Source organism: Colletotrichum destructivum, chromosome 5 (genome assembly GCF_034447905.1).
Source record: "Colletotrichum destructivum chromosome 5, complete sequence".
Lineage (NCBI taxonomy): Eukaryota > Fungi > Ascomycota > Sordariomycetes > Glomerellales > Glomerellaceae > Colletotrichum > Colletotrichum destructivum.
The window spans coordinates 484,866-509,053 of NC_085900.1; the positions used below are offsets into that span (position 1 = coordinate 484,866).

The following is a 24,188-nucleotide window of genomic DNA, read 5'->3' on the forward strand; positions in this document are numbered from 1 at the left end:
GCTTGCAAAGCTCCGATTTATTCTTTTCGCGCTCGTTGCTGGGTCCCCAAACCAACGGGCAGCTCAACAGCAACCCTGCGATCGATACCCGGTGAACCATCCTTCCCCGCGCGAAACATATGCGACGGTTTGCTTTCCGGCCGCCCCTGGAAGACGCGTCTTTGTTCCGATACCCGCAACTTCTTTCACTGCAGCTCTTCCGACGACCATGCGCTGAAGAGGTTCTTTTGGGTTATTGATTTCTTTTTGCGCTGTGCCACTCTGCGCATCAATCTTCTTCCACCTCGACCGTACGGACGCGACGACAGAGCGACGCTATCTTTGCTTGGACACCCTCATTATCCATAGGCTTCATCGCACGTCATGAGTTTATTCGGAGCACCGAAGCCCGCAGGGCAGACTGGGGGCCTCTTCGGCGGTGGTGGATTCGGCAGCACGCTGGGACAGTCGACACAGCAGCAGCAGCAACCGCAGCAACAGCAGCAGGGCAGCCAGCAGCAAGGTGGTCTGAGTTTGTTTGGGCAAACGCAGAACCAGTCAAACGCCTTTGGGAACTCTTTTGCCCAGTCTCAACAGCCCCAACAGCAACAACAACAGCAGCAACAGCAACAGCAGCAGCAGCAGCAGCAGCAGATGCCTAGCTTGTCACAGTCGCAAGCACAGCTTTCAAGCTCCCTATGGCAACCCGGCAGGGACACACCGCGTAAGTAGATGTTCTGTTGGAGTTCTTCCCTTACATTTCGATACTGACCGAAACCCCGTGCAGAGAGCCAGAAGCCGATACCCGAACAAATGGCCCTCATCTTCGAGAAGTGGAACCCCACAAACCCCAACTGCGCCTTTAAGCACTACTTCTACAACAAGGTCGACGAGGCGTCGGTCCCCTTTTACAAGCCGGGCCCTCACGAAGACCCCAAGGAATGGGAGGAGGCGCTGCAGAAGAAGCCCGCGCCGGGCTACATTCCTGTCCTTTGCACAGGATTCTCGGGCGTTGCGGCGCGCCTCCAGACGCAGAAGAAGGTTGTCGGGGAGCTTAACGTGCGCCTGCATCAGATCAACGCCAGTCTGGACGCGATTCTCTCGCGGCATGACCTCGAGACGAGCGTGCGAGCGCTGGCGGCCCGCCGGCGCCACGTCGTGCTCCGCGAGCGGTGCCTCGCCCTCGCCGCGCGTGTGCAGGTGCTGCGCAACCGTGGCTACGCCCTCAGCGGCGACGAAGACGACCTGCGGCTCAAGCTGGTGGAGCTCGAGCGCAACGTGCAGGACCCCGCGCTGGCGGCGAGGGAGGAAGAGCTCTGGAGCCGGCTCATCGTGCTCCGGGACTACGCCGACCAACTTATGAAGGAGACCAGTAAGCCCGCGTTCGCGAGCGGCGAGGGGTTAAGCGAGGAGACGGAACACAAGACGAAGAAGGTAAGATTGTGCCCTGGAAACGCCTCGTTTATTGCCGGACGGGTGATGCTAACCGACTGTCACTGCAGGTCCTGGAAGACTACGAGAAGCAGATTCAGCACCTTAAGAAGGAGGTCGAGTCGATCACAAAAGCCTTTGCTGACTGGGAGAAGGAGCGGAACCCGAGTTGAGAGACTCGGCTTGGAGTTTTGATGTCGTGGGGCATGTCGTATCAAGACGATGGGATGCGAGCGAACGCTCTTTGCGGTGTGCGGGATAGGATGTATGGGTGCAATGGTATGAGTATTAGGCAATCCCGTACCAAGAAAACAAAGTGAGGGTGAGGGTTTGGATGTGCGGCGAACCACTCCTTCACACATGGACACGCATCGATCGAGGCCGTGTCGAACAAAAGTCGTGATGTTTGTTTTTGCCGTGATTCCGGTTGTGATCTATATCCATAGCCCCATCCGACCAGCCCTTTGTACAGTGTACAGATGATATTTTACATAAGAGGGGGGGTATTCATCCCCATTACACATGCCCTAGGCGGGCGGGATGGCCGCGCAGCTCATCGTCGTGGCGGCCCTGTCTTGCGTTACAGACGAGACGTTTTGTTTCACGTCACTGTTCGTCGTGATATCCAACCCCAGATGGGTCCTCTTCAAGCCCCCTGGATAGGAGATTTTTCGTTTAAAAGAAGCCGGAGACGGCGTCGATAGCAAAGGGGGCTGGAACAATGGTAACAAAAATCTCTGATTAGCAAATGTTTGGGCGAAGAGAGGCCTTTGGTGGTTGAACGGCCGGCAATCGGGCGGCCGGGGATGTTTGGTACGTACAGAGGTACAACAAGACAGCGGAGACGACGACCTGCTGGACGGAGAAGCTGGCCTCGGCCTCCATCTGCTTGATCTCCTCCTCGCTGAGCTGGGGCGGCGCGACTGCAGGCAACAGGTTAGCTGTGGGCGGTAGGGCGCCTTGTGGAAGGCGGGGGATCTGGTTTGGGAGGGAGTGTGCATACATCCTCCAAACATTTTGATGGTTTGCTTTTTTTCGATAAAAGACTGACTGGGGACGGGGGGTGGTGTGATATCGGAGTGGGTGGATGGATCGTGAGGTGGTGATAGTATTTCGCGGTTGGGTTGCCAGGTTCAGCGATGATGTCGTCGCAAAAATTTAGAGAAGCTCCAGTCCGTCTAGCTCCGTCCCGGAGCGGTACGTACCCATGCAGGTTGTGCCAAACTCACTTTTCGAGCCTCACGCAGTTCGACCCGCTTGCTTAGCAAATCATGGACTGACACCACCTGTAGCCCACAGTAGGTACTTGGGTACATGCACATGCGCATCTAATTGTGAATTTAGTGCTTCAACTGCTGTGCTGGAGCAGCTCGGCTCTTCCACCGAGCGCTCGGTTTCTCATCCGCACCTCCAACAAATGCCCCCCGGACCCATGCTCAGCCCAACCTGTCGTTTCTCTCATTGGTCAAAGGGTCCGGTTCTGGATGTAATCGCGGGCTATCCACGGCCCGCGGTGCTGTTTTCCAGCGTTTTTGCTTGAACGCGCCGGGGACCCCAAAGGCCAGGGAGGGCATGGTTGGGGAACGTGGGACCGGAGGCGGCTTCCCTACTACTGGTTCATCAGCATCGCTCAATTATCGCTCGCCCTCGATCCCCTTCGGTGCGCGCTTATCAGCGGACCGCCCGATAAGGTCAGTCTCCCTTCCCTCGTAGGACGGATCCTTTCCGTACGATTAGTCTACCTAAGTCTTTCGCTCTCTCTCACTCTCTCACCTCTCTGCGCGCCAGGTATTTCGCACCCAACCGAAAGGGTTTCTTGGTGTCTTGATGAGGTGTCTGAGTGCTTTTGGGCGGCAGATGAATGAACGAATGGTCCAGCGCTCGGGAGGGGGGCCCGACTCAGGAATCGTATCCCTGGGGACGCTCTAATACCTACCTACCCAGAGAATCTGTACAGTACTTACACGTGGGTACGTATCCGTACTTCGAGTCGATAAGTAGCCCGTCTATAGTACAGCCAGCCAAATGGTACAAGAAAGAAGAATCAAGGGCGGATGGCAGCCGGCACCGGTTCTGTTCCTCACCGACACGTCCGCATTGAAGCGTCCAGTAGGCGCCGGTCGCTCTCTTTCTCGCCCCCCCTCGCTCTTTACCTCATTTTGTTTTGTCTTGTAAAACAAAAACGTCTGGTCTTTTTCCAAGGAGTCCGTTGCGAAAAAAAGGCACTTGCACGGGGTGTTTTGAATCGGGGACAGTTCGAGGGTCGCTTTTATCCCGAGTCGCATCTCGGATCTATAAGTGGCGACAAGGGTGTTGCTGCTCTACCTACACAACGATATCGGGCCACTATCCGAGCCAACATTTCTGCTATACGGATACACACGCGCGCGCACGACTCTCACCACCACGCCGCTTCTTCTTCTTATCTTCCTTCCTTCCTTCTTCACTTCTTCCTTTTTCCCTCTCCTCTACCTCTCTCCTTTCTCCATCTCCTCTCTTCCCCAAGTCACACACACCCTTGGACCTCGGCGAGTCTTACGGCATTTTCAATTCATCTTTGAATTGCCACTCACAAAACCCGCCTATCCTCCCTCCCACAATGGCATCTTTGAGATTGCCCCTCCCCCGCCAGCTTCGGCTGGTAGCTCCGAGGTCGAGGGTTCTCGCCCGGCAGACGCCGTCGGCCTCGTGGGTTTGCAACTCATGCGCCTCAAACTCGGCCGTGACCTCTCGGGTCCCCCGTGTGAGGACCTTCAGCGCCATCACATCCCTCCAGAACGCCACGAGCGCGAGGATCCCCTCGGTCGACGCCTCCCTTGAACCGCTCCAGAGGCCCGAGTCGTTCATCCCCCGCCACATCGGCCCTGACGTCCATGACGCCGAGGCCATGCTCAAGGCGCTTGACCCTCCCGCCAACTCCATTGATGAGTTTATTGCCCAGGTTCTTCCCGCGGATATCCTCTCCGAGAGGAAGACTTTCGCCTGGGACACCGAGGGCCCGACGGATGAGAGCAAGATCCTGGCGCGGGCCACCGCCTGGGCCAAGGCTAACGAGGCCGCTCCCTTGCCTTTGATCGGCGCTGGATACAACCCCAGCGTCACGCCCCGTGTTATTCAGACCAATGTCCTGGAAAGCCCGGCTTGGTACACCAGCTACACCCCTTACCAGCCGGAAATCAGCCAGGGACGTCTCGAGTCGCTCCTCAACTACCAGACCATGGTCTGCGACCTGACTGGTCTCCCCATCTCCAATGCCAGTCTCCTGGACGAGGGAACGGCGGCCGCCGAGGCCATGACCCTGTCGATGAACGCTCTCTCTGCCTCCCGTGCCAAGAGGCCCGGCAAGACTTTTGTTGTCTCCCACCTTGTTCACCCCCAGTCCATTTCCGTTCTCAAGAGCAGAGCCCAGGGATTCGGCATCAAGGTCGAGACCCTCGATGTCAGCACCGCTGAGACCCAGGAGAAGATCAAGGCCCTGGGACAGGACCTGGTCGGTGTCATGGTCCAGTACCCCGACACCAGGGGCAAGGTTGAGGACTTTAGGGGCCTTTCCGAGCTCGTTCACGAGCAGGGTGCCCTGCTCAGCGCCGCGACCGACCTTCTGGCCCTGACGGTCCTTACGCCTCCTGGCGAGTGGGGTGCCGACATTGCTTTTGGAAGCGCCCAGCGCTTCGGTGTACCCCTCGGCTTCGGCGGACCCCACGCCGCCTTCTTCGCCGTCAAGGAGGCCCACAAGCGCCGCATACCCGGCCGCCTGGTCGGTGTCTCCAAGGACCGCAGCGGCCGCCGGGCCCTGAGATTGGCTCTGCAGACCCGTGAGCAGCACATCCGCCGTGAGAAGGCCACCAGCAACGTCTGCACCGCACAGGCTCTTCTGGCCAACATGGCTGCGCTGTTCGCCGTCTACCACGGCCCTGAGGGGCTCAAGGAGATCGCCTCGAGACTGGTCCGACTTGCTCGCGGCGTCCAGGCCGTCGCCGAGGCCGCTGGTCTGGAGACTGAGCAGAGCGGTGCCAGCCCCGACGGCAAGGTTTTGTTCGACACTGTCGTGATCAAGGCTGGCGATCGCACCCAGAACATCTTGGCCGAGGCTAAGAAGGCTGGTCTGGGCTTCCGCGACTACGGAAACGGCGACATTGGCATCAGTGTTAACGAGACGGTCAACGAGGAAGTCTTCCACACCATCGCCACCGTCCTCGGCAAAGCCACCGGCGCGCAGACCGCCGAGGTCGCGAGCAAGGCCTACGGCGCCCTCACCCAGGACATTGCGGAACTGTTGCCCGAGTCTCTCCGTCGCCAGTCTGCCTACCTCACCCACCCCGTCTTCAACACCCACCGCAGTGAGACGGAGATCCTCCGCTACATCCATCACCTCCAGTCCAAGGACCTGTCCCTCGTCCACTCCATGATCCCTCTCGGATCCTGCACCATGAAGCTGAACAGCGCGACCGAGATGGCGCTGATCTCCCTCCCCGGCTTCTCCACGATCCACCCCCACACGCCCATGAGCGAGCTCAAGGGCTACACGGCCCTGATCGACAGCCTGTCGGAGCAGCTCAAGGGCATCACCGCCATGGACGCCGTCTCCCTGCAGCCTAACTCGGGCGCCCAGGGCGAGTTTGCCGGCCTGCGCGTCATCCGCAAGTACCTCGAGCAGCAGCCGGGCAAGAAGCGTGATATCTGCCTGATCCCGGTCTCGGCCCACGGCACCAACCCTGCCTCGGCCGCCATGGCCGGCATGCGCGTCGTTCCTATCAAGTGCGACCAGAAGACGGGTAACCTGGATATTGAGGACCTGGAAGCCAAGTGCAAGAAGCACGCCGACGAGCTCGGTGCCTTCATGGTCACCTATCCCAGCACCTACGGAGTCTTCGAGCCCAGTGTCAAGAAGGCCTGCGACCTTGTCCACCAGTACGGTGGTCAGGTGTACATGGACGGCGCCAACATGAACGCCCAGATCGGCATCTGCTCGCCTGGCGAGATCGGGGCCGACGTTTGCCATCTCAACCTCCACAAGACTTTCTGCATCCCCCACGGCGGCGGCGGTCCCGGTGTTGGACCCATCTGCGTCAAGGAGCACCTCGGCCCTTACCTGCCCGGCCGCTCGCCCGAGGCCGGGGAGGCCATGGTGGCCAGCGCGCCGTACGGCAGCGCCGGCATTCTGCCCATCAGCTGGGCGTACAACGCGCTCATGGGCAACGACGGCCTGCGCCTCGCGACCAAGGCGGCCATCCTCAACGCCAACTACATCCTCGCGCGCCTCAAGCCGCACTACAAGATCCTCTACACCAACGAGAACGGCCGGTGTGCGCACGAGTTCATCCTCGACGCGCGGCCGTTCAGCGCGACGGCGGGCATCGAGGCGATCGATATCGCCAAGCGCCTCCAGGACTACGGCTTCCACGCGCCGACGATGAGCTGGCCCGTAAGCAACACGCTCATGATTGAGCCGACGGAGAGCGAGAGCAAGGAGGAGCTCGACCGCTTCATCGACACGCTCATCAGCATCCGTCAGGAGATCCGCGAGGTCGAGGAGGGCAAGCAGCCCCGCGAGGGCAACGTCCTCAAAATGGCGCCTCACCCGCAGATGGACGTCATCCTGGGCGACGGCGAGGGCAAATGGGACCGCCCTTACACCCGCGAGAAGGCGGTGTACCCGCTGCCGCACCTGAAGGAGAAGAAGTTCTGGCCCAGCGTGGGTCGCATCGACGACAGTGAGTGTTTTTCTTGTCCCCTTTTTGCAAAGGTGCCTTCGCGTTATAGAAGACTAACAGAGAAAAACAGCATACGGTGACCTGAACCTCTTCTGCACGTGCCCCCCCGTTGTGGACACGACGCAGGAGTAAATGGATGATTTTGCATCTGATAGACTATGATACCAGCAGGACGATGTAGAATCGTGACTGCATGACATACACACAAAGCGAACGACACGTTTGCAAGCCTCGAGGGTCGAACGTATTTCAACATTCAAGACGGCTGTCCTCTTTCACCATGACAACCAAATGTTCAAAGTTCGGACTTTCTTTTTTTCAACATTTCTTCCCCCATCATCTCTTATAGCAAGCGAATGGAGGGATATGAGTTCCTACGATTTCAACAGGGAAAAATTCTTAGACGCATTACACTCATGCATGGGAGGGTTTGGGTTTGGGAGGAGGGGGCCGGGCGCATTGGGGCGAACCGGCGGGAGTTCAACGACATCACACAGCCCGGAGGGTTGTTTCGTTTGGTATTGAATTTTTTTTTTTGTCTCTTTCTTTCTGGGACATTGTGACGCAACAATTTAGGAAGACTGGCGGGCACTTGTAGCCGGAAAATGCGAACGAATATCTACAACACTGACTTGCTCCACGTGCGTGTTGTGAAGAGTTTCCGCGACTAACTGGCCGCGGCTGTTGCGGCTAGTCATTCAAGAGCGACGGTGTACGATAATGGGCCCAAGAGCAGCCGGATCGCTGGCTTACCAAGATGGCTGATCACGAATTGCAGACGCACCTGAGGGGATCGTCAGCCGGTCTAGCTGCTTTCCCTCATCTCTTGTCACAACCCCAGACCGGCATGTTACACAAAACCCAGACTCGAGAAGCGGACTTGGCGATCTCCGCCCGCGAGTCACGGACGACGTTGACGTGACTGCACATCGGGGGAAGAGGGCGATCAATCCAACGCAGAGAGGGAGGCTGAACCGAGGCAGCGGCTGCTTTGACGCATGAATCGGGGCAGAGTTCAAAACTCAAAGCTTGACGAACCGAATGCGCCGTTGCCGTTGCTGAGCATTGGAGCGGGCGGAGAACCTACTCCGTCGTGCGTGAATTTATATGGAATGCTTCAACGTGTGTGTTGGGGTATGCAGCCGCGTGGATACTGTATGTAATACTTGAGAGTAAGTGAGAGAGAGTGAGGAGTCAAATGTGAGATGATACTCATAAACGCAGTGCGTGAGTGAGATGGTGATGAGTGCGAGCTGCGCTTATCGAAGACACGGCTTACATAAAACAAATACCCCTCATTCGGTGGTGGGGCATCCATATTCCAGGTAGGTACCCAACGGCCGCCGCTCGGCCGCTGTAGCAGCAGTGAACGAGTGACGTCTCGCGCGCCTCGAAGAAAGAAGCCAACCGACCTTTTTTCCTTGACCATTTTCGACATTGCCGCTGCAAGAACATTTAACGGGTCGCCTGTTTCCACAGTCGCAGCGTCTGCCACACCGCAGGATCAGAAAAAAAAAGAGGGAAGAAAAACATTGGGGAGCCTTAATCCTTTCTTCCTTCTTCTTCTCTCGCGCTCTCTCTCTGTGGAAAGAAAGTCCTCGCAAATTCCCGCGCTGCATGACTCGACTTGGCTTCGTCTCCGATCCGTACGACGCATTATACTACAGACACGACGCATTTGTCGGGCCGACTGACGACTCACGAACACGTAGTAGTAGCTTCAACCTCCATCTTCCCTGCCGCTTAACGCTTGCGGAGATATCTCGTGTTTCCCGTCCAGCATACCACGACCACGACCACAACCACAACCACAACCACAACCGCAACCACAGCCTCTAGCTCCAGAAGTGTTTCCACGGCTTCGACAGTCGTTGGACTAACATCATCTCCCGCCATGGTTGCTTCCGAGCTGTCGCAGGCGGCGCGCGCTGAGAAGGCCGACCCCCAGTCGTCGCAGCGGGCAGCCCAGCATAATGAACAAGTGCCGGCACCGCCTTTGGTGAACCGTGTCGGCCAGAGCAAGAGCCCCTACGTGCGGAGCCACGCCGAGGGCCGCGTCGCCTGGCAGCTGCTCGACGACGAGGCCATCGAGAGGGCCAGAAAGGAGAACAAGCTGATCTTCCTGCACATCGGCTTCAAAGCCTGCCACTGTAAGCGACCGCATGCCCGAGAACACGTCCGTCCGGCAAGGGCGCTGACCACTCCCCGCCATTACAGATTCGCGACTTACATCCACCGAGTGCTTCACACACCGAGAATGCGCCACCATTCTGAACGAGTCGTTCATCCCCGTCATCGTCGACCGCGAGGAGCGTCCGGAGCTCGACACCATCTACATGAACTACGTGCAGGCCGTCAGCGGATCCGGCGGCTGGCCCTTGAACCTCTTCCTGACCCCCGACCTCGAACCCGTCTTCGGCGGCACATACTACCCGGCCCCGGGCCCGAACAGCGGCGGCTCTGACGACGAGGAGCGTCTGGACTTCTTGGCCATTCTGCGCAAGCTGCAGAAGGTCTGGAGGGAGCAGGAGGGCCGGTGCAGGCAGGAGGCTAGGGAGGTTGTGGTTAAGCTCCACGACTTCGCAGCCGAGGGCACTCTCGGGACCGCCACGGTCCAGCCAGGCGTCGCTGGCTCCCAGATCTCGGCAATTGGCAGATCCGAGACGGGGCTAGAGCTTCCCGGGACCGGCAGGACGGCTGCTGCGGTGTCGAGCGAGCTCGACCTGGACCAGCTGGAGGAGGCCTACACGCACATCGCCGGGACCTTCGACCCCGTCTACGGCGGATTCGGCCTGGCTCCCAAGTTCCCGACCCCGCCGAAGCTGTCTTTCCTCCTGCGGCTGCCACGCTATCTCGCGCCGGTCCAAGATGTGGTGGGCGAGACGGAATGCGCGCACGCCACCGAGATGGCGCTCTTCACACTGCGCAAGATCCGGGACAGCAGCTTGCGCGACCATGTTGGAGGCTGCGGATTCGCGCGATACTCCGTCACGGCGGACTGGAGCGTCCCTCGCTTCGAGAAGCTCGTCGCACAGAACGCGCTGCTCCTGGGTCTCTACCTGGACGCATGGCTGATTGCTACCGGCGGCGAGAAGGACGCAGAGTTCTTCGACGTCGTGGTGGAGCTGGTCGACTACCTCACCAGTGCCCCGATCAGCCTACCCGAGGGCGGTTACGTCTCGAGCGAGGCCGCGGACTCGTACTACCGGCGCGGCGACAGGCACATGCGAGAGGGCGCCTACAACCTGTGGACACGGAGGGAGTTCGACACGGTGATCGGGGACGATCATGAGGCCGCGCTGGCTGCGTCATACTGGAACGTTCTCGAGCACGGCAACGTCGAGCCCGACCAGGACCCCAATGACGAGTTTATGAACGAGAACATCCTGCGCGTCGTGAAGGATGTGTCGGAGATTGGGCGGCAGGCCGGTATCTCGGTGGACGAAGTTAAGCGAGTGGTGTCGTCAGCAAAGCAGAAGCTCAAGGCGCACAGGGAGAAGGAGCGTGTGCGGCCCGAGGTCGACACCAAGCTGATCGTGGGACGCAATGGCCTGGTGATATCAGCCCTCGCGAGAGCCGGGCTGGCCTTGGCAACCGTTGATGCGACGAGGAGCCAGGCGGCCATTGCGTCCGCGAGCAGGGCCGCCGAGTTCATCAGGACCAACCTCTGGGATGAGACGGACAGGATCCTTTACAGGATATGGAACGACGGCCGCGGCGACACCAAGGGCCTGGCGGAAGACTACGCTTACCTCATCGAGGGACTCATTAGTCTCTACGAGGCGACCGCGGATGAGAAATGGATAGGATTCGCTGATGAGCTCCAGAGTAAGCTCCCACCCCACCTCCCTCCCCCTTTTCTTTCGTTATCCCACCCGAACCTCCCCTTGTCCTTTGCCCTTGCACCTAAACTACCTTGACTAACACCCATCAATAGAGGCCCAAATCGACATCTTTTACGACAGCCCCTCGGCCGCCGAACCCGCCGCGTCCCGGTCTAACTGCGGCGCTTTTTACACGACGGCCGAGACGGCGCCGCACACCATCCTCCGCCTCAAGGACGGCATGGACACGGCGCTCCCCTCGACCAACGCCGTCTCCGTCTCGAACCTGTTCCGCCTCGGCGTCTTGCTCAGCGACGAGACGTACACGGCCGTCGCGCGCGAGTCCATCAACGCCTTCGAGGCCGAGATCCTGCAGTACCCCTGGCTGTTCCCGGGCCTGCTGTCGGGCGTGGTCACGGCCCGCCTGGGCGGCGTGACATGGGTCATCGTCCGCGACGGCGGTGGGGGCGACGACGCGCTGACGCAGAGGCTGCTGCGCAAGCTGAGCCTCGAGGCGAGGGGCGGACTGCGGAACGTTATCCTTCTCAAGAGCGGCGGGGACGACATGCTGGCGAGGCGAAGTCCCGTGCTGAGCGAGCTGGCGCGGACGCCCGGCACGTATTGCCTCGAGAACGGCGTCTACCGCCCCATCACGGATGCGGATGCGGCGTGAGCGGGGCCCGGTGTAGGAGCCGGGGCCGGGAGGGCCAAAAAAGCTAGGGGTTGTTTCCGTAGAGCTTTGAATGCGAAATGTTTTGTGTGGGCAGTTGGGTGGGAAAAGAGGGAAGGGGAGGCTTTTTTTCTTCCCTTTCTTACAATTTTATGGCGGGCGTAAGTACCCAAATGCTTCGGAAAAAAAGACGCGATTTTGTTATAAAACGTTGGACCCCTCCGTCCCGTGACTTAACTTGAGTGGTTTCCAACCTACGATCGGCCCTCACAGTCTTCTAAGTTTTGCAGACACCGCCTACGATGTATGCGTGTCTCGTTAGGGGCCACTTGACTCACTCAAAACGCTTCCCGAGCTGTGCCTCGCGATTATTCGTTTTGTGACTGTGGACTTCTTCAATTGGAACTGACGTGATGCGTCGACGAGGTGAGGTGAGGCAAAACCTGCCCCTGGATCGTGGTTGCATTCGAAATTGGGGTGGAATCACGGGCGGCATGAGTAGACAGACATCTCGGGGAGGTCCCCGTAAAAGCAAACTCCAAACAAATGTGCATCACCGTTGCCATAATCGGGGTATCTATTCTACAGCGACTGACTCGACTCGACCTGACCTGACCTGACCTGACATGACTTGACCTGACTCAACTGCTCCAAAGACTCGGCCAAATGCTTCGTCTTCCGCACCTTGCCTCCTTGCTCCCACATGCACAGCGGCGCCCCCAGGCAACATCCTCCGTCGCTTTCAACTCTTGCGGCCCATATCTCTAGACAGATGTGGCACATTACTCTCTGCTTTCAGCAGGAAACTTTCAGGAGGTAGTATGCCTGAATTACGCCTCGGGTGTCGGCCTGATCGGATAGCGCGACCCGGCCCGTCGCACACCGAGATTGTCCTCTGACTTTCCCCTCCTTCACAACAGGTCGCCCCCCTCAAGAGCCGCCGCGAGGGCTACCGTTCGCCGGTTGCTTGCGGTTCATCAAACCGCTGAAGAAGGCCTGGAGCTTATCGTTGTCCATCTCATCGGGGTTCTCCTCGGCGGCGTCGGCCGGTGGTGTGGTAGGGTCCTGTGCAGCACTGAATGCCTGCCGGTCCTGTTGCCTCTTGTCAGCCGGTTGCTTTCATATACGCAGTCGAGAAACATCAAACACTGCGACAACTCACCTTAAGCCGCTGCACCATGTCGTCAGCGTCCACCTGGATGCCTCCCATGTTGAACTGCACAGGCCCAATGTGCTGGCTGACCTTGCCGTCCGTTCCAGCCTGCAGGGCGCTAGAGTCCGACTCGTCGGCGCGCTGGCCAAGCCTCGACCTCGAGGTGTCGGTCTTCTTGTCGTCGCTGCTCCGGCTGCGGTGCGACTCCAGGGTCTGGAGACTGGAGCCGAGAAACTCTTGCGTGTCCGTCGACGACATCTCGAGCTGCGAGGGGTCCCCATCACGGCCCGCGAAAGAGATGGCGCTGCCGGCGTTGCTGAGGTCGCGGATCCAGTCCTCGTACGGCGCCACCGCCGAGGACCACACCTCGCCGCTGTAGTCGCCGTCCGCCTTGGCCTTGGCGAGGGTGTTGAGGCCCTCGGTGGTCATCGCCGGCGAGGGGAACGTGGACTGCAGGTCGTGCGACCAGCCCTGGCTGGCCGTCTCGACGTCGAAACCGTCCCTCAGCACACGGATCTTGCCCCAGGAGTCCCAGTTCGGCGGCACGAGGATCTTATCCCTGTCAATCACGTTGTGCTTCAGCGGTTGCCGCTTCAGTAGAGACGTGATGCCCAGACTCGAGTGAATCAGAGTGGGCATGGATGAAGGAACGTTAGGTGTCGTGTAGATGAGGGATGCGCCATCTGGGGTGTAACAACTTGTCAGCTTCTTCGTCCCTCCACATCGGGCAAGGGGGTTATGCACATACGTCTCAGAAGCGCTGTCCGGAGATACTGCAGCACCTGGTCAAAGTCGCCCTCCTTCCAACCTTGTGTTTTCTCGAAAGCTTCCATCTTCTCCGCCTGCATGACGATTAGCATTGGCATCTTCACCCCTGACATCGATTCCTCTCACATTCTGGCAGACCACGCAGAGCGGCAGGCCAATGCCTTCTTCCCATTCACCGGGTCCGAGTGGAAGCGTGACGTCTCCTTCGCTCGTAATTGCTCCTGTGCCGTCGAGATTCGTTGAGCCGCCGCCTCTACCCCTGTCCCGCCAACTGACCATGACCTCCTCCATTGTCGCTTGGCACTCGTGGCTCGAGTTCTCGAGAATACTGCGCATGAACAGAATCCATTCCCTCAACTGGCGCATCCACAAATGCGGCGTGGACCAATCAAGGAGTATGACCATCAGGGTGTTGGGTATCGACTCGGGCGTGATTAGGGGTTGGATAAGTTTTGGGAACGCTTCTGCTGGCGTGGACAGCATGTACAGGGAGATTCGCGCCAAGATGTCTGGTCAAGTCAGCCTAAAGCACCCAGGACATCCTGCCTTCCCTACGGACCTTCTTGGTCGGCGTCCAGGACGTCGTAGTAGGTATAGCCCAGAGCGAAGCTGTTTGCGATAGGAGGCGTTTTAGAGCCATGGCGGTCCAGGCTTCGCTTCTCGCTGCTGTGCGACAGAGACTCGACAAACTCCCGCTGCGACTCGGGCGACCCGCCCAGCACGATCATATTCTTTTCGGGTAACCGTTTGCCGCTGGCGACATTGTCCAGCATAGAGCTCCACAAGTCCTTTCTCTCTCCATTGCGAGCGTCTGACCCTGCGGAAGCCGAGGTGTACGTCGACACCCGATTCGCGCTTGCCGTCATGTTTGATTCCGTCGGTGCGAACGCATATGGAAATGGAGGGTCGTGGGTGTCCCAGGAGTGGTGATTTGCTCGAGAGGAGGTTGTGGGTGGTGGCTTGCTGGGTAACGGACAGCTTTATGCGTAGACAAACACGCGCGTCGAGTCGCGGTGTATCTAGTGAAGAAGTGGGGTGGATCACGACGGAACTCGAGGGGCAGAAGAGCTAGAAAATAAAAGAGAAATATCCGATGCAAAAGAAGGCGAGGACCTTATCTCAAGAAGCATTCAAATTGACGCCTTGCACAAATAGCCATGTCGACCTGGGAGGCAGTACCTAATTCACAGTCTCAGTGCTTCCTCATGCCCCTTCATCGAACTGGCAGGGGGGATTTGGGCTCCGGACCGGCTGTTTTCCCGGCCACTGACTGGTCATGCGGTGCAGTGACATTGCGGCACAGTGCGCTACCGAACCGCCAATTTCAAGGGTCGTTTTGGGGCGCATTAGGGGGGTTGGGGAGATGACGCACTAACCGACCGTGCTACCTTTTCCCCGTGGAGCTTCAGCTAGCTCGACGAGCCTTCTTTCAGCCTTGCAGGTTTCCTATGTGCTGAGTAGCATCTAACACCACCAGTCTTCTCACTTGAAGCTTGGCGATTTTTTTGGCCCCAGAGCAGACGGGTGCCTCGATACTGGTTGTCACCATGAACAAAATTCGCGCCATTCAGGCGTTGAATAAGAAAGAAATCGAAAATGGAATGTAAGTCTCGGGTGCGCCCTCTCCTCCAACTCCCAGAACCTTGCGCTGACACCCAAAAAAGCTCACCCGAGGGCTCCTGGCACGTCGACTACCGCGACACGGCCTACATATACTTCGGCGGCCTCCCCTACGAGATGTCGGAAGGCGACGTGATCACCGTCTTCTCCCAGTTCGGCGAGCCCGTCTGGCTCAAGCTGGCGCGCGACAAAGAGACGGGCAAGTCCAAGGGCTTCGGCTGGCTCAAGTACGAGGACCAGCGCAGTACCGATCTGGCCGTCGACAACCTCGGCGGCGCCACCATAAAGGACCGACTCATCAGTGTCGACCACGCGCGCTACAAGTTCCGCGACGATGAGGACATGGACGAGGGCAAGGTCGACTGGGCGACCGTCGCGAAGCAAGAGGCCGGGGACAAGACGGACGAGGAGGAGTCGGAAGAGGAAGAAAAGGAGGCGCGGCCGATGCTGCCCGAGGAGAGGGAGCTTGCCCTCTTGATACGGGACCACGACGAGGACGACCCGATGAAGGGGTTCCTGATCGAAGAGAAGAAGAAGGAGATCGAGGAGGCGCTGCGGCGGCGGGACGACAGGTCGGACAGGAAGAAGAGGCACAAGCATCGGCACCGGTCGCATCGGTCACGGAGACACGACAGCGACGAGGAGATGAAGGATGCTGATCGCGACGAAGACAGGCACCGGAGCAGGAGGTCACGTCGCGACGACACGCCGGACGACAGGGATCGCAGGGACGACGAGGGGAGCAGCTCGCGGCGCCACAGACGGCGGGACGAGTCCCGCGAAAGAGATCCGAAACGGGACGAGAGGAGCCGGAGGGACAGGGACCGCTCAAGGGAGAGGCGGGAAGGGGATCAGGGCGGGGAGGATGACAAGCGGAGGGAGCGCCGGCATCGCGACCGCCTCGGATCGGAAGAGCGCCATCACGGACGGCACAAAGATCGTGGTGATGAGCGGCGGCACAGAAGACGGAGTCGGAGCAGGTCGCCTTGATCTCTGGAAAGAAAAACACGACTTTGAAAAAAAAAAGACATTTACTTCATAAATAGAAGCGATGCTATCGCTGATACCCCTGAATGCCTGCCTAGTCCTTTGATTAACTCCAGATAAAACGCCATGCCATGATCTTAGTACACACATGACTCCCAAGAGAGTTCAGCAAACAATAGATAGACAGCTCTCCGTCGCGCTCATGACGACGCGCTGCCCAAATACCTCTTCCAGCCTTCTCGCACGACGTATCGTCGTCCGTCTTCCCCCTTGGATATCACAAACTTCTCCCACCTGGCGTCCTGTCCGGCGCCGATGACGACAAGACTGTCTTCGGTGATCCATCCGATGACGCCCTTTTGGGGCCTCGTTGTCCCGAGCGTCGTCTGGTCCGACAAGGGCAGTCCGCCGACTAGCGGGTCATCGCCGGCCTCAAACGGCGCAGACGCGAATGAGTATACGTCTGAGAACAGGCGCGGCATCAGCGGGATCTTTCCCAAGAAGCCCCATCGCCCCTTGCCGTCGTCAGCTGGCCGACCCGCGAGGATGCCCGATCCTGCCATCTGCGATGCCGTCGGGCTCGTCGGCGCGGTCATGGGTTTCTTGGGATGCGGCACGTCGAAGACGTGCAGTGTTGACTTATCCGACGTGCAAGCCAACTTGGTGCCTTCGGGGCTGAAGCCGAGAGAGAATATGGTTGCGGGATCGACGCCCCGTCTCAGCTCGGCCAAGCGAGCACAGTTGGTGGTTGCGAACACCCTGATCAGCGTGCCCATTTCACTTGCTGTGGCCAACAGCTCGCCATCCGGGCTCAGTTGAATGGCTCGGAGAGCGGACGAGTGGGCCGGGATGATGCTGACGTTGCCGGTACCGATCTCGACAAGTTGGATTTGGCCGACCGTTCTGCCCGGGAATGCAATCGTCTTGTCTGACATTGCGACAAGACCGAGAGGGTTGTCCGTGGTCTCGTACACTGACTGGAGGTCGGGCGGCTTAGCAAACGAGTAGACGCGGACGCTGTTCTGGAGCGCGACGACGATGCGGTTGCGGCCGATACGGACGCCGCGCACCGGGGTCAGAGAGGCGATTTCTATAGCGACCCTCCCTTTCATGTCGTCCCATATGATTGTCTGTACAGTTTATGAGTTTAGCTCCTGACGGAATGAAGCGTGTGGTACGTACTTTACTGGTGCTAAACTTGGGTTGCCTGCCACCACCGACGAGGGCGAGGTAATTCGTCGTACCCATCATTTCGACAAGGCCAATGCCGGCATTGAAGTCTGGCTTAAGATTTAGCTCTGTCCTTGAGGTTGGATACGAAAATAGAATGCGCCAAACCTCTGGATGCCTTCAAAAGGCACGACTTGGTGTGGAAGACTGCATGCTGTTAGGGACATATCCCCATTTCTCAGACCACTCAAACCACGACTTACTGCATATTCCCGAGTTGAGGCCAACGGAGAAGCAGCTGGCATCACTGTTAAAGGATGCGGACAGCACCACCGTAGAGGCCGCCGTCTCTATGGGCGGGCGTGTGTTCATAGTGACCGAGATGACACCGTGCCTGTAAGTCGCCGTGCCGTGCCGGGTTGATGACGCCGTGGCCTGTGTGACAGTGAGGGGCTCGGCAACAAGGGAGATGGGAGCTTGGGAGGCGGGGGGGAGGAGGGATGCAAGGCCGGCGGGCCAAGCCGATGTTCTGCTATTTCTGAAGATGTTTGTTATGATATCATCCTTGACAAGTGCATCTCTCGGGGGAGAGAAAAGCGTCTAGCTAGGCGGTGGTCGTCGGCGATGATGTTAATATGAGATGGGATGGTCTATTTAGCAGCGGCAGAGGCTTTAGGGCGTCCGGTCGGAGTCAGCTCGGCGGGCGGCTCGAGTCAGGAAACGGCTGGAACCAAGCAACGGAGATTGGCAGTTGTACAGTATGCAGTCAGCAAACGGCCAGAGTGCTGGCACAAAGAAAGAGGGAAAAGGGAGGGAGACAGAGAGCCTCAAACGGGCAATGGTTTGCAGGGAAAAGACTACGAGGCGGGTGTTCGCAAACAAGACCTCGTGGGCTGTGTCTCAGCAGAGAAGTGAAGTCAGGCTGGGACGCTCTGGAAATGAGGTACGTATCGTCCGTTCTGTCCGCGCAAAGGGCTGCAGTACAGCTAAGGTACATGAAGGTATGTATGTACGGAGGCGCAGCGGCCGGCAACTGTACAGTACCTTGCTTACCTTCGTAGGTCCTTGGTAGATGAGATGAATGCATAGGTAATCTGGGTGGTGAGGCAGTTGCAAATGTGGCACCGCCAGCTGTTTGCCACCTGGCTACCCAGTGTCCTCAGACCCGCGAAATATGTTTTGTTGTAACGCGCTGCCAGCTGTATACTACGGTCGCTTCCTAGGTAGGTAGGTAGGTAAATAGGTATCTACAGACAGTCCGAGAAGCGGTGGAAAGCTTCAGCACTGGCCAAGCAGTGAGACTCGCCAGTCTCGTGACCTGTCATCTATCCTCTCTTCCCCCAAAATTGCCCGAGGATACCCCGCTACTTCTGCCTTTCCCAGTCAGGCCTAGCGCCAATTTTGGGGGAAAGGAGCGTGGGCCGGGGAGTTGCTGGCCCCTGAATTGGGCGCGCAGGAGCAAGCAAATCAATTGGCTGGGGGCTGCTTGGGGACGTCCTGCCGCAACATTTTGTGTGAAATTGCATTTTCCAACAGCCGTCGGTCAAGACCCTCCCGTCCCCTTTAGCACCTGCACCTGTCCGACCCCCAGGTCCCATTCCAGAACAACGACATTTGGGATCCAGCAGTCCTTTTGCTCCCCTTCAACCCCGACACGAACACGACGCTCGCTGTCACCCTCGACACGATATCATCACCACTCTTTTATTTTGCCGCCTCAGTCGTTGAAGTATTCGACGACTCCTTGACCGACCTCATTCTACACTAGGAGTCCCCGTCACCGTCGTACGTCTGCCTACCCTCTCCCTATTCTACCACTACTACTGCTACACCACTCCGGCCCCCGTCGACGATTCCTCCCCCACGACTCCACGGAGCCGCCATAGCCCCAATGCATCTACGTTCCCCGAGATGTGCCGTTGCTGACCGCTTTCGACCTCGCAGAAGATGATCCGTAGAAAGAAGAACGTGAAGAAGGGAATCCAGTTCTGTTTGATGGTCTGCGGAGCATCAGGCACTGGTACGTCTCCCCCTTAGCTGGACAATCCAGCGTCCACTCGAACTCGGAGTTCCGTTGACTGACACTCCATCTCACAGGAAGAACCACCTTTGTCAACACTCTTTGCGGAAAGAGCGTCCTCGGCCACAAGGAGGCGGACGACCCCAACGCCGCCTCTGTCGAGGATGGTGTCAAGATCAAGCCCATCACTGTCGGTGCGTGATTACCACGTCGGATCCAATAAGGAAGCATAATGTTGACCACCTTGCAGAGTTAGAGCTGGACGAGGAGGGTACCCGTATCTCCCTGACCATCGTTGACACCCCGGGATTCGGTGACCAGATCGACAATGAAGCCAGGTATGGCGCCCGGAGAACAATGCAAACAAATGCCCACGTCGATACTAACACGCGCGTGTCTAGCTTCGCAGAGATCGTCGGCTACCTCGAGAGACAATACGACGACATTCTCGCCGAGGAGTCTCGTATCAAGCGTAACCCCCGTTTCAGAGACAACCGGGTTCACGCCATGCTCTACTTCATCACGCCCACCGGCCACGGGTAAGCCCATTGTTCGTTTCCGTCTTGCGTGGACTGCCACTGACACAACACCAGTCTCCGCGAGTTGGATATTGAGCTCATGAAGCGTCTTGCCCCCCGTGCCAACGTCATTCCTGTCATTGGCCGCGCCGACTCCCTGACCCCGGCGGAGCTCGCCGAGTCGAAGAAACTTGTGATGGAGGACATCGAGCACTACCGCATCCCCGTCTACAACTTCCCCTACGATATCGAGGAAGATGATGAGGATACTGTCGAGGAGAACGCTGAGCTGAGAGGTCTGATGCCGTTCGCCATTGTCGGTTCCGAGGAGGTTGTCGAGATTGGCGGCCGTGCCGTCCGCGCCCGCCAGTACCCCTGGGGTGTTGTCGAGGTTGACAACCCTCGCCACTCCGACTTTCTTGCTATCCGCTCTGCTCTTCTTCACAGCCACTTGGCTGATCTGAAGGAGATCACCCACGACTTCCTCTACGAGAACTACCGTACCGAGAAGCTCAGCAAGTCTGTTGAGGGCGGTGCTGGAGTGTACGTTTTCTCCCTTACCACCCCCCCCCCCCCCCCCTCCCTCTTTGGCTCTATGTCGTGCAGTATACTGATAACACTATAGTGACTCGTCCATGAACCCCGAGGACCTCGCCTCCCAATCTGTGCGCCTCAAGGAGGAACAGCTGCGGCGAGAGGAGGAGAAGCTCCGTGAGATCGAGATCAAGGTCCAGCGCGAGATCAACGAGAAGCGCCAGGAGCTCTTGGCCCGCGAGTCCCAACTTCGCGAGATCGAGGCCCGTATGCAGAGGGAACAGTCTGCAGCAGCTGGCGGCCCCGCCGAGGCCAACGGCGACCACGAAGCCAACTAATGCACCAATTCTGGCCCCCACTTATGGTTACCCCCGAAACTGCGACGTTGGTCATTTTCTATACTGGCGTTGGTTTCCGTGCTGTGTTGACAGAGAAAGAACACTATTCCCCTATGCGAGTTCGTTTCTCTTGACACGAAGATAAAACCCCAAAAAGGTCTACTACGAATGCGACGACTGGGAGAGGCTACCGGTTGGGTAGAGTGCGGGAAGAGGCGGTGTACGTTCTTTGGGGCGGTGGTTCGAGAGGTCTTTGGGCCGGCATCAGGGACATGGGACGTGCGGACCACCTACCGCTCATCAATCTGTTTCTGTCATCCCTACCACGCTACCCGCCCGCATCTTTCCAGCCGTGTCTTTGTAGCCCTTTTCATTAACGCCCCCATTTCTCTTTTCTATTAGTGGACTTCTAATGCAGATATCAAATTACTTTACCGCTTCTGTAGCCTTGGGCGTTATCTCACCGTGACCCAGTGTGTGTGTGATGTGATTTCATTGCAGGTATGTAATGAGACGTGATTATATCGATTTACTATGAATGGAGGAGGCACTGCAGAATGGAACCCAAACGACTATGAACCACCAAGTGACATCTCAAGCTCCTCCTGTCTTATCAATACACCCAACTACGCAGCATCGAAGCCCAAGTTCACATCGCAATAAGCCCATTTCAAACCAAACCGCTTGCCTGCCACGTTCATACTCTTTTGGCACCGTTGAAACAAGAATGACAGCAAGCAAATTAGTTGTTCTGTTGGCTGTTCAGGATGCGCAGAATAGCCAAGAACAGGTTGATGATGTCGAGGTACAGGCTGATGGCAGCGGCAATCTCCTCTTCGACGTGGTGGTGGCGCATGATGAGCTGGGTGTCGACGAGGATGTAGGCGCTAAAGATCAGGGCGGCGATGCCGCCGTAGACGAGCTCTCCGGTGGAGCTGTAGGGGAAGAACATGTACATGAAGCCGAAGAGGACAAGGCCCCACAGGGCGCCGCCGAGGTAGGGGATCCAGGAGGTGAAGTCGTACTTGGTCTGGCAGGCGAAAGCAGTGAGGAAGATGAAGATGCCAGCGGTGAGGAAGACGGCGTTGAGGACGATGCCAGCCTTATAGAAAGAGACGATAACGGAGATGGAGTAGGCCTCCATGAGGGTAAAGCCAGAGAGGAAGAGGAGGTTCGTCGGGTAGGACTTGCGCTTCCAGAAGGTGAGGAGCATCATGACCACGGCGCCGATGAGCTGCGGGATAGGAGTTAGTTTGATTGTAATCGACGCAGTCCCAGGCGAGACTTGAGGCACGGGAGACGTACGGATGCGAAGACCAAACCCGGGTGGGCCTGGATCCAGTTCTTGTAGCCATCGCTGAAGAAGCTGAGGGCGGAGACGGCGCCGGTGACGAGAAGCTGGACGGTGAGGATGGCGTAGACCTTGCGGATGAACTGGTTGCGGATGTCGGTCGTAGCCTCTGCCACGGAGCCGCCGAACTGTTTTCAAATGGTGTTAGTGAGGCTGGACTGGACGCCGACTACGTCTCGCGTCGCTAGAGAGTCGCTGGACAGGCAGGCCCATGTGGAACGCACCTTGAAGTCATCCGGGAGGTCATCCTCGCTGCTGCGCGGGGCGCCGCCGCCGAAGAGGCGATCCGTGTCGGAGGCGGCGGTGGGCTCGGCCTGGTAGGCCGGAGGCGCCTGGTAGCTCGAGGCTTCATCGGGGTCCTGGGTCGGCGCCGGGGCGTACTTTGCGTTCGAAGCCATCTCTCGTTTTCTTTGCTGTCGTTCGGCGTGGGAGTTTGTGGGTCGAGTGACCTTCTGGGGGGTCTTCTCTACGTCGGGTACCGAGGCTCTTTTGTGTGTGAAAGGTCGGGGGATGGGATGTCGTCAAGGGTATATCAGGCGAAGGCTTCGGAAGGTGTTGGATGCCTATGGAGTTTTGAAGGAAGCACCGGAGTGGGAGGTGGTGTCGTCAGGACGGGGGGCGAGTGGAATCATGTGGGGTGACGGGTGCTGCGAACGGTCACTGCTTCTGCTTACATGACCAACAACTTTGCGTGGCTGAGTCTGGGGTAGTATGTGGCGCAAGTGGGGTCATGTGATTGTAAAGGGGGCTTGCAGAATCCACGGGAGACATCCCTCAGGTTCTTTTCTTCTCACTGCATATATCTCTTAGAAGGTTACATTATGTGAGTAGCAGGTCGACACGCTCTTGAACATGTTAATACTCTAATGGGCACAGAGCACCCGGCACCTTCCTAGATCCTTAGGTGCTATTCCTGGATGGACTTGGCAGCAAGCGCAAACACTAACGACGGACACCAGGGTTATCCGTACTTTGTTGATCTGCCTTGAGTCGCCTCACGGCTCTGGCGATGCTGGTTGAGTGGCCGTAGATTTTCTTCATATTGTGTACCTGTACGACTTAAGAGGGACCACCTTGGCAACGTACCTTAGTTGAGTGGCCGTAGGCTTGGCAAACGCGTGGTCTGATGTCGGCAACTCTCTCCTGCAACATCGCTCATTACAAGTACATTGTGATCTTGGGGCAAGAAGCGGTCGGGTCTGTTGGTCGGTCTGTTGGTCGGTCGGTCGGTCAGTCGGTCGGTCGACTATTCCGACCAGCGTCGACGACACTCGACCAGATGGGATGAAACGCTGAGTGTCGAGTTGACAAGTACCAAGTTTTTCCTTTTGCTTTTCTAGATTGCTGCACGGAACAACTAGTGGACACAGCATGGAGGACGGGAAGACGGAGGTGAGAGAGCAAGCGTGTTTCCTGAGATGGGCAAGGGTCTGACCGTCATCGTCTGTTCTACGACGTCGCCTCGCATCACGGATACGCGGGTGTGAAATGTGCGTGGGCATCATGTATCGTGCGTGTGTGCGCGTGTACCTTTTGGTCTGTGGTACCGGATACCTACTCGGGCTTGGTGACCGTGTCGGCCGCATACGGGCGGATGACGGAATCTTCAACGGACAGCGAGCGGTCAAGATCCGCCGGCCAGGACAAAACATTGCGAGAGATCAGGGTGCATCGGACACGCGCGGAGTGCGGTTCGCGACCCCCCTCGATCGATGCGCAAGTCCGTTTTCTCAAAGATATAGCCTTCTGACAGGAAGCAGCCACATGGCCGGCGAGCGGCGGCCTCGTTCTCGGTGCGAGCTTTTTTTTACTCCGTACACAACGAAAGCTGGCAAATGGGAGCTGCATGTCGCCATTGTAGGTAGCGTGTGATGGGGGAGGGGTGCTAGGGAGGCTGTGGGTGTGTGGGCGTAGCGGTACCTGATCCCCCCTCGTCAGGTACGGGGCGGATTTCCTTGGCCCAGGCGTCGGGAGTCCAGGCGGTGTCAAGGACGCAGGAGACGTTTGTTGATGCTATGTGCCTTTTTTTTGTCATTGTTGGCCGCACAGATGAGAGGAAAATAGGGGTAGAGAGGGGGTCTGAGGGTAAAGGAAAATATCTGGACAGGAAG

The 24,188-nt window shown here is 58.0% G+C and overlaps 9 protein-coding genes across 9 annotated transcripts; 5 read left to right on the forward strand and 4 right to left on the reverse strand.

The window, feature by feature from the left end:
- Positions 1–10: 10 nt before the first annotated feature.
- CDEST_07738 (Putative nucleoporin Nup54/Nup57/Nup44, nucleoporin Nup54, alpha-helical domain-containing protein) lies at positions 11–1,789 on the forward strand. Its single transcript, XM_062923897.1, has 3 exons — positions 11–703; positions 767–1,413; positions 1,482–1,789. The coding sequence occupies exons 1-3, from the start codon at positions 364–366 to the stop codon at positions 1,581–1,583; spliced, it is 1,089 nt and encodes a 362-aa protein (XP_062779948.1). The 5' UTR covers positions 11–363; the 3' UTR covers positions 1,584–1,789.
- On the reverse strand, positions 1,731–2,555 carry CDEST_07739 (Putative mitochondrial outer membrane translocase complex, subunit Tom5). Its single transcript, XM_062923898.1, has 3 exons — positions 2,414–2,555; positions 2,232–2,333; positions 1,731–2,123 (listed from the first exon to the last, which is right to left on the reverse strand). The coding sequence occupies exons 1-3, from the start codon at positions 2,424–2,426 to the stop codon at positions 2,086–2,088; spliced, it is 153 nt and encodes a 50-aa protein (XP_062779949.1). The 5' UTR covers positions 2,427–2,555; the 3' UTR covers positions 1,731–2,085.
- A 1,216-nt stretch (positions 2,556–3,771) lies between these two features.
- Positions 3,772–7,661, forward strand: CDEST_07740 (Putative glycine cleavage system P protein). Its single transcript, XM_062923899.1, has 2 exons — positions 3,772–7,124; positions 7,195–7,661. Exons 1-2 carry the CDS (start codon positions 4,010–4,012, stop codon positions 7,254–7,256), a joined length of 3,177 nt encoding a protein of 1,058 aa, XP_062779950.1. The 5' UTR covers positions 3,772–4,009; the 3' UTR covers positions 7,257–7,661.
- An 835-nt stretch (positions 7,662–8,496) lies between these two features.
- Positions 8,497–12,013, forward strand: CDEST_07741 (Putative spermatogenesis-associated protein). The gene is made up of 3 exons (XM_062923900.1): positions 8,497–9,274; positions 9,342–10,952; positions 11,062–12,013. The coding sequence occupies exons 1-3, from the start codon at positions 9,019–9,021 to the stop codon at positions 11,619–11,621; spliced, it is 2,427 nt and encodes an 808-aa protein (XP_062779951.1). The 5' UTR covers positions 8,497–9,018; the 3' UTR covers positions 11,622–12,013.
- A 510-nt stretch (positions 12,014–12,523) lies between these two features.
- CDEST_07742 (Putative Dynein family light intermediate chain) lies at positions 12,524–14,729 on the reverse strand. Its single transcript, XM_062923901.1, has 5 exons — positions 14,099–14,729; positions 13,666–14,048; positions 13,520–13,613; positions 12,781–13,454; positions 12,524–12,710 (listed from the first exon to the last, which is right to left on the reverse strand). Exons 1-5 carry the CDS (start codon positions 14,403–14,405, stop codon positions 12,549–12,551), a joined length of 1,620 nt encoding a protein of 539 aa, XP_062779952.1. The 5' UTR covers positions 14,406–14,729; the 3' UTR covers positions 12,524–12,548.
- Positions 14,730–14,922: 193 nt separating this feature from the next.
- Positions 14,923–16,149, forward strand: CDEST_07743 (Putative RNA recognition motif domain, nucleotide-binding alpha-beta plait domain superfamily; the record flags this gene model as incomplete). The annotated part of the gene is made up of 2 exons (XM_062923902.1): positions 14,923–15,142; positions 15,204–16,149. The coding sequence occupies exons 1-2, from the start codon at positions 15,087–15,089 to the stop codon at positions 16,147–16,149; spliced, it is 1,002 nt and encodes a 333-aa protein (XP_062779953.1). The 5' UTR covers positions 14,923–15,086.
- On the reverse strand, positions 16,127–18,533 carry CDEST_07744 (Putative WD40/YVTN repeat-like-containing domain superfamily). Its single transcript, XM_062923903.1, has 4 exons — positions 17,580–18,533; positions 17,485–17,523; positions 17,329–17,426; positions 16,127–17,276 (listed from the first exon to the last, which is right to left on the reverse strand). Exons 1-4 carry the CDS (start codon positions 17,686–17,688, stop codon positions 16,347–16,349), a joined length of 1,176 nt encoding a protein of 391 aa, XP_062779954.1. The 5' UTR covers positions 17,689–18,533; the 3' UTR covers positions 16,127–16,346.
- A 352-nt stretch (positions 18,534–18,885) lies between these two features.
- CDEST_07745 (Putative septin, P-loop containing nucleoside triphosphate hydrolase) lies at positions 18,886–21,169 on the forward strand. Its single transcript, XM_062923904.1, has 7 exons — positions 18,886–19,101; positions 19,261–19,336; positions 19,414–19,530; positions 19,587–19,674; positions 19,738–19,875; positions 19,930–20,397; positions 20,480–21,169. Exons 2-7 carry the CDS (start codon positions 19,264–19,266, stop codon positions 20,724–20,726), a joined length of 1,131 nt encoding a protein of 376 aa, XP_062779955.1. The 5' UTR covers positions 18,886–19,101; positions 19,261–19,263; the 3' UTR covers positions 20,727–21,169.
- Positions 21,170–21,225: 56 nt separating this feature from the next.
- CDEST_07746 (uncharacterized protein) lies at positions 21,226–23,175 on the reverse strand. The gene is made up of 3 exons (XM_062923905.1): positions 22,302–23,175; positions 22,032–22,205; positions 21,226–21,960 (listed from the first exon to the last, which is right to left on the reverse strand). The coding sequence occupies exons 1-3, from the start codon at positions 22,473–22,475 to the stop codon at positions 21,469–21,471; spliced, it is 840 nt and encodes a 279-aa protein (XP_062779956.1). The 5' UTR covers positions 22,476–23,175; the 3' UTR covers positions 21,226–21,468.
- Positions 23,176–24,188: the final 1,013 nt, after the last annotated feature.